This window comes from Colossoma macropomum, unplaced genomic scaffold (assembly GCF_904425465.1).
Source record: "Colossoma macropomum unplaced genomic scaffold, Colossoma_macropomum, whole genome shotgun sequence".
Classification (NCBI taxonomy): domain Eukaryota; kingdom Metazoa; phylum Chordata; class Actinopteri; order Characiformes; family Serrasalmidae; genus Colossoma; species Colossoma macropomum.
The window spans coordinates 39,493,485-39,502,136 of record NW_023494789.1 but is presented as its reverse complement, the minus strand read 5'-3'; the positions used below and the strand labels follow the sequence as shown (position 1 = coordinate 39,502,136).

The window sequence follows — 8,652 nt, the reverse complement described above, 5'->3', positions numbered from 1 at the left end:
AGGGATATTGGTGTTAGGCAGGGAAAGGTCCATTGGAAGGTCCGATGGGTTGACCAGCCTGAAGGTGGACATTGTTTTGATTTTATTTTCTGAAGTTTCCATATGTATTTACTTAAGTCATATCCCTACACGACTTGTCAAAATTCCTCCTTTTTAAATTGGGCTGGAGTACTCTATGTGGTCGCCTAAGGCAGAGGGACCGTGAGAGAACTTTTCCTGTCTAGATTGTTTGATGGACATTTCAGGAATGATAGCTGCCTGACAGGTTTTTCACTCTCACACTCCAGAAAGTTGTTGAATTGCTAAGGTTACGCTGTAGGAAGCATGTGTAGGAGGAGCTGTTACTTTGTTACAACTGCAAACATGTATGTGTTACTTTTTTGTTTTTCGAGACTCTGCATAAGTCTCGAAGAGGGGATATGAAGTATATTTAAAAGAGTAGCTTTATAGAAGAAGGTGTAGTATCCAAGCTCCAGGTGTAATCTGACGTTGCAGGATTGGAATGTTTAAGTGAGGGGGCCCCTCATCCAAAGGTCCCTTTCCACTTTAGTTCCAGATGAATGAGACTATTCTAAGAAGGACTATATGCTCCGTCTCCTTTTTCCATAACAACCACCCTATATAAGCAGTAGGTCATACTGCTTGGGAGGGGACACTTCAGAATTGGCACGGATCCCCTCTCAGGTACTTTATAGTGCTTGATATGATACTGTTTTACTTTGTAATAAACATCTTATACAAGCAAGGCAGTGTCAGCAGAGACTTCTTCATCATCTTCACATCATCGCTATTTAATAAACAACAATCTGTTAGACAGTTGCTGCTGCTGTTGCTGCAATTCTGAGCGATGAATGGCTGCAAAGTGCCACCTGCTGTACAAACAGCCCAAAACATCACACTGTATAAAAGATTTCACTGGGCACTTCAGCTCAGTTCTCTATCCAAACAAGGTACTGGAACATGGAAATATACACCCACTGGCTGTTTTTTCATCAAATTCTAACCATCTTTTATCTTCTATCCTTTTTCAGGTCAGCTTCCCAAATAGGGACACTTTTTAGTTTGTAGTACAATTACAGACTGAAGTCCTTCTGTTTCTCTGCATCGCTTTCTCTGCATTACCATAACCCCCCGCAAGGGTCAGCTAGAGTTCAAGTCTTCACAGGTCACTTCTGAGTCAAAACTCGAGTGTCTACGTCTGAGTCTAAAGTGGATAAATTTAGGTTAGTTTCATTATTAGCTGTAGCCATTGTATTGTACAACTCCAAATCAGAAATAGTGGAGACAGTATGTTAAATTAAAATTGAAACTGAAAACAGCAATTTGCATATTATTTTTGTAATACATTAAAAACAGTACAACACATTATTACATCCCCAAAAATAAACACTTGTTTCATATTGATTCTTGCAACGTATTTCAAAAAAAGTCGGGACAGTAAAGCATTTACCACTTTGTAATGTTGCTATTTCTTTTCACACCACTCAAAGGATGTTTAGGGATGTTTAAGTTTGTCCCATTCACAGGATCGAACTCCTGGCAGGCCAGTCCAGCACCCGCACCCTTTTTTTCTGCAGTCAAGCCTTTATAATGTGTGCAGAATGTGTTTTATATGTTTTTTTATATGAGTATGATATGAATATGAGTTGATGTCCCCAGAAAAAATGTCGTCTTAAAGTCAGCATGTTGATCCAAAATCACAGTGTAAAATCTTAGTGTATGTTGCCTTTGCCAAAGGCACAGACACAACCCCATATCATGACAGATGCTGGCTTTTGGGCTTGTTGCTGGAAATGGTCTGAATGATCCTTTTCAGTTCAAATAGTTTTCACAGTTTTTAATAATTTATGAAAAACTAAGGCCTTTTCTTTAATATTGAGTTGTTCACCGTAAGTCACACTCCCCCGCACCCACCTTGTTGTCTGGGTTCCCTTCTGTTGATGCTACAACAGAAAAATTATGATGGTTTGTAAAGTTCTCATGCTATGTAAATTTACTGTCTTTAATTTAAACATTGCCCTGCAGCACACAGTCAGCTCACTTCCTCTAGTCTTTTGTGGTCTTGCGTGTGCGTACCATCTCTGTGTGTGTAGTTGCAAGCATGAAGGCATCTCAGTGCTTCTTGACACTCAATGCGTTTCATCAGAGCTTACAAGGAAGTCTAGTCACAGCCAGCTTCTTACACTCCATCATCACCACCTGTACTGGTTGATCTCTTTATCTTCCAATGGGTAGCAGTGCTGTGTGGGTCTTCTTGCCTCTTGAGGTGATCATTGCTGTAGCATGTTGCCTGGGTAATGTGCTGGTGATCTGGGCAGTGTGGACATGTGGAGCCCTCAGTCAGCCCACCTTCTGCTTCATTGTGTCCCTCGCTGTGGCTGATTTCCTGGTGGGATCTGTGGCCATCCCCATAGCTGCGCTGGTCGACATTCGTATGAATACCTCCTTTTACGGCTGCCTTTTCATGTGCTGTATCATCATAATGCTACAAGTGGCTTCTGTCGTCTTACTCCTGGCCATTGCAGTGGACCGTTTCCTCCGTGTGCACATCCCTCTGAGGTGAGTAGTTTTTATCCTTATGTCTGAAGGAGCTATAACCATCCTGCAGATAAATAACTTTTTTTTTATTTTGATTAGTACTGCGACCGTGTGACAGCTATTTGTAGAACAATGTGGAGCTCTATGATGTTTCTTTTATGATGTAACACTGATATGTTGACTGCTCAGTTTTATCTTTTTAAACTTTTTAAGAATCAGAACAAAGAAACTGATACTATTTATTTCTTTCTTAGGTATAAATCTACAGTCTCTAAGAAACGCTTATGGATCGTGGTTACACTCTGCTGGGTCACTGCTGCGTTGCTCAGTTTTATCCCCATGTTTGGATGGCACAACACTTTGGGTGCAGACAGTATTCAATGCAGCTTCTTAACTGTTATTTCCATTTCCTATGTAGTAAACTTTATTTTCTTCAGCTTCTTTCTTCCTCCATTGGCTGTCATGACAGGCTTGTATTGTTACATCTTCCTGACCACTCGAAGGCTGTTAAGAGCAAATATAGGTGTGGCTGCAGAGTCCAGGACATACTACCAGAAAGAACACAGACTGGCTGTTTCACTTTTTCTGGTCTTGGGTCTCTTTGTTGTCTGTTGGCTCCCAGTATTCCTCACGGTCACTGTAAAATTATATGGTCATAATATTGAGGTGCCCTCTGTTGCCATTGACATAGGTGTCCTCCTGTCTCATGCTAATTCAGCAGTTAACCCCATAGTTTATGCGTTTAGGATCCCAAAGATAAAAAAGGCATGTAGGAAGCTGTGGAGAAGAGTTTCTCATGACAGAGAACAGCAGCAGAGTGAACAGAACAACACACAGCATAATACTGACAGAAATGCAAACAGCTGTGCAGAAAACACCGGTAAGAAAGACAACAGTACAGAAAACAGAAGTACTAACTTTTTAAGTTGACCTGACTAAACCACACAACCTACCCAAGAATTACTGCTGTCAGTATTTTGATGTGCAACCTGTGACATATTCAACAACAACAACAGAAAAAGTAAAAACAGCTGTTCTGGCAGATTTTCACCAGGGAAGATACTCAGTGTTTGGTGACATCTATGGGTCCCTTTAGATGGTCATTAACTGCAAAAGTCCAAAATAATATCATTAAAGATTGTAGCAATTCATCCAATTACTCATAGTCTTATGTATGAACACATCTTGAAATTCCTTCATGTTTCACCCAATATCAATATAAATACTCTCAGATTAAAGCTTACATTCTGTATTTTAATTTCAGAGTGATTATTTCATTTCAAATCCAGTCTCACTGCCTCATTAGATGTGAATGAATTACATTCTGGGTACATAGTTTAGGTAAAATATCTAGTTGTGATTTTTCTTGCCAATATTCTGACTACAACTTAAATTATTTTTATTTGTATTGAGATTCAGGGCTGAAGACCAGCTGTACTCCACACATGGGTGTTCACAAGTGTTGTGTTATAAGGTTAGATTGTTACTTGTGAGCGTGTATTTTTGTTTTTGTGTGTTTGCCTCTCTTTCTCCTTCTTTCTTCCCCTGTCTCTTCCTTTAAATGTGTGTGGTTTAAATCTCTTGTGTTTGGAATGTGCTTTTACCTGGCTAATTATTTTTAAACAAGTACTGACTTTGATTAGTTTATAGGTGCTTGTGTTAGGGGTGTGCTCATGTTGGGTGTTTTTCCAGCACACTTGCTTACTGTTTACAGGAGCACTGTCTCGTGTTAGGGGTTTGCTTATGATGGGTAAATCTTGTCAGCACACTCCTAACTCACGTTCATACATTGTACATGATGTAGGATTCTACTCTGTTTAGTCCCCTAAACCAGTGAGTTGCACCACCCAATGTAATGTTTTGATTTTTGGAAAGGAAGTTTATGTAGTTAGCTTTCGTTTCATTTTGTTTTTGTACCCAAGTACTTTTTTTACTCAGAGTAAAAAAGTTTTACTCAAAGTTGTACTAGACATAGCATAGTTTTTTTATTGTGAATTTTACCTGAGTTATGATGTTGTTACACAAAATCAGATAAAGATGTCTGACTTTATCATGTCTGTTCATTGACAGCACAATCTGAAGATTTTGTTAGAGGTTTTTATCAAGCAAATATGGCTTGCTGTGAAATAGATTTGAGGTGTTGATAGGTTGATTTTGGTGCAGGATTGTGAAGAAATTAAGTTGTAAAAAACAAATGATCCCCTTCATATAGTCAAAGGTATGCAATCAATAAAAGTGAGCTAAGGCTGCTTCAGATTTAAGATGGTCTAATGCATCTTTCAAGTGCAAGTGTGGTGGTAGTTTTCTCTGAGCAGGAACTTGTTCACCCAGCATGCACATTCATGTGGTTTATGTCAGAGATAAATAGAACACTGAGGTTATGTAATGAGTATTGCAGTTTATTAGCTTGCTGGCTTCTATTGATTTTGACCTATTTTACTGGCGTTTTCAATGTTTAAACCTCGTAATTAAAAGAGCAAAATGAAAAGTTAATTAAGACAAAAATTAAAAGAACAGAGAATAAAAGTAAAGTGCTAAAAAGATGCAAAGTGCAGTAGCTTGAGGAGTCTGAGAGGTGCAGATGAGCAGATGTTTTTAGTCTGCTTTTAAACATGTCTGTGCATATTTGACAGCTTCTGGGAGGAACTAACCACAGCCTATAGTGGCTGAAGGCTGTCTCACTGTGTGTACCTCTGGTTCTAGGCACTGACCAGACTCTAGTGATCCGAGATGTTTAGTAGGGCCAGAATTTGAACACTAGGGGGAGGGAGTCCTGGACTTGCCATAAAATTAAAGGGACACTGCATAACTGACAACTTATATCCTTTTATAAAATTATTTATCCAAAATGGAAACTTTAGAAGAGAAGGGAAAAACGTTCATGACTAATAATGGAAGGTAACTATTTTTGTTTTCAAAGTAATTTTAGACCATATCTGTTTGGTCTGTTCTTCATTAAATTAAGACAATGTTATGGGTACCTGGAGTTGTCGAATTATGTAAAATGTACCTGTTTGTTCAGAAAACTGAATCATAATTTGATTTTGCTTCTTCTGGGATCCACCAAACCTGCGTGCTGAACATTAAATCTGTTATTTACAAAATATTTTACAACTCAATTTGCAAAAAAGTTGGGGCGCTGTGCAGAATGTTATTAAAAATAGAATGCAATGATATGTAAATCATGTAAACCATATTTTTTAAGGAAAATATTACAAAGACAACATATCAAATGTTGAAACTGAGAAATTTTATTGTTTTTTAAAAAATATGTGCCCATTTTGAATTTGATGCCAACAGCACGTTCTAAAAAAGTTGGGATGGGGGCATGTTTACCACTGTGTTTAATCACCTCTTCTTTTAGCAACATTCTGTAAGCATTTGGGAACTGAGGAGACCAATTGCTGTCGTTTTGAAAGTGAGATGTTTTCTCGTTCTTGTTTGATACAGGATTTCAGCTGCTCAACAGTTTGGGGTCTCCTTTGTCAGATTTTTCATTTCATAATGCGCCAAATGTTATCAGGCAGGCCAGTTTAGCACCAGGACTCTTTTAATATGGAGCAACACTGTTTTAATATGTGCAGGATGTGGTTTGGCATTGTTCTGCTGAAATAAGCAGGGCCTTTCCTGAAAAAGACGTCATCTGGATGGCAACACATGTTGCTAAAATGTATATATTGTTCAGCATTAATGGTGCCTTCACAGCTGTGCACATCACCCGTGCCATGTGCACTAATGCACCCCCATACCATCATGAATACTGGCTTTTGAACTGTGCACTGATAACAAGCTGAGTGGTCTTTAGCCCAGAGGACACAGTGTCCATGATTTCCGAAAAAGAATTTCAAATGTTGATTTGTTGGACCACAGGACATTTTTCCACTTCAGCTCAGTCCATTTTAAATGAGATCAGGCCCAGAGAAGGCAGTGGTGTTTCTGGATCCTGTTTATATATGGTTTCTTCTTTGCGTTTTAGAGTTTTAACTTGCATTTGTGGATGCAGCGACAAACTGTTTTCACAGACGGTGGTTTTCAGAAGTGTTCCTGAGCCCATGCAGTGATTTCCACTACAGAATCACGTCTGTTTTTAATGCAGTGCCACCTGAGGACCCAAAGATCATGTCCAGCAAATATAGGGTTTTGACCTTGTCCCTTGCATGCAGGGATTTTTCTGGATTCTCTGAATCTTTTTTTGTTTTTATATACCGTAGGTGATGAAAAGCAAAAGTTCTTTGCTATTTTATGTTGAGAAACGTTATTCTTGAATTGTTGCACTATTTGATCGTGCAGTCTTTCACAGAGTGTTGAACCCCTTCTCATCATTACTTCTATAAGACTCAGCCTCTCTGGGATGCTTTTTTTTTGCCCAATCATGTTACTGACCTGTTGCCAATCAATGACCAGGTGTTTTTTTGGCATTACACAACTTTACCAGGCTTTTGTTGCCCCTGTCCCACCTTTTTTGGAAAATGTTGTTGGCATCAAATTCAAAATGGGCATATATTTTTCAAAAAACAAAATGTCTCAGTTTCAACATTTGATATATTGTCTTTGTACTATTTTCAATTAAATATAGGGTTTAAATGATTTGCACATCATTGCATTTTGTTTTTATTTACGTTTTGCACAGCGTCTCAACTTTTTTGGAAATAGGTTGTAATTAATTAACTGAGTTAACTGTGTTTTCTGAGTTAACTGTGTTTTCTTGTCAGCTTCTAAGTGGACAAATCACTTAAATGCCCAGTATGGAGCCATTACAATAATCTAGCCTGCTGGAGATATACGCATGAATGAGTTTTTCTTGATCTGGTTAAATAATGAACTCTCTGAAATTTGCTATGTTTTTGAGGTGATATAGGAGTCTAGCTTTGATTTTAGATGAGGCATTTCTATTTGGCTTCCATTGATACTGCATTCTCTTTACATGAGCATCAGAAAGTGTCAATACTAGTAAAGGAGGCCTTCATGAGGCTAAAAACAATGTTAAATCGATATATCAAACAACGGTTTGGTACATTGCTGTGAACACAACAGTGAGCTTATAGCTTTAAAAAGCAACCTGACAGAGCCTGGAAGACCACAGAATGCTTGTGACCTAAAACCTGCTGCTAAAGCAGCTACAGTTTTTTTCAGCGGCAAAATGTGGAATATTCATGAATGGACAAGTCAGTCACCCAACTTTAGACCTGCTGAGCATGCAGTTCACTTACTGACAACAAGGTTAAAGGCAAAAAGCCCCCAAAAGAAACCGGCAACTGGAAACAGTGACATCAGGCTTCACAGAACATCATTAGGGAAGATATTCAGATTCTGCTGATATCTGTATGTTGCAGTTTCCAGGTAGTCACAATTGCAAGAGATTTGTATTGAAGTATTACAGCCTTTATTTTAAATTTAATTGAATGAATGCCAATTAATTCAGTTACTTAAAGTCTTCTGAAAATGGGAAGACTATGTGCAAAAAGAGCTGTGATTCGTTTATGGTCCACCTAACATATGCATTTGACCAGTGTTGGGGGTCATGCGGTTCAAAGTAACATGTTACAGTAATGTCATTACTTTGTCCTGTAATGAAGTAATGTAAAACATTACTGTATATATTCTTATGTCACATTAGTTATTTACATTACTGACATGTCTGTAAGCATTCAAAAAGCCCAAGTCATGAGTGAATATCAGGCATTTTTGCAGCTTAGTTTCCATCTATGAATTGCATAGACTGGGGAGTGAACGGTACTTTTTGAAACTATATCAGTGTTTATTTACCATAAGAAGGCCTTCAATTTCTATAACAGTGAGAGCAATTCAGCTCTCTATGATACGGGCCCTTTAAAACGTAAATATTCTCTATATAGATCCTCCATGCCTGGCCTTACCATAAACTCAACAAACTGTTGAATTATCTTGTGACGCTATATGAAACTGACCTCACCTGAACAGACCAGACTCAATTTTCATTCATAATCAGCTCTGTTCATTAAGAGTTTATTCTGACGCAGTTTTTGGCCTGTTTCTACTGATGCGTTAACAGGTGTTTTTTTCTTTTAATAGTGTCAAACAATAATTTTAATCAGCACAACCTTCCATGCCTGATTTAGGGTAAAGGCAAGGACA

At 38.3% G+C, this 8,652-nt stretch overlaps 1 protein-coding gene across 1 annotated transcript; it reads left to right on the top strand.

Moving 5' to 3' along the window:
* Positions 1–2,091: 2,091 nt before the first annotated feature.
* On the top strand, positions 2,092–7,306 carry LOC118807649 (adenosine receptor A1-like). The gene is made up of 3 exons (XM_036569684.1): positions 2,092–2,559; positions 2,793–3,418; positions 7,251–7,306. Exons 1-3 carry the CDS (start codon positions 2,228–2,230, stop codon positions 7,304–7,306), a joined length of 1,014 nt encoding a protein of 337 aa, XP_036425577.1. The 5' UTR covers positions 2,092–2,227.
* The last annotated feature ends 1,346 nt before the right edge of the window (positions 7,307–8,652 follow it).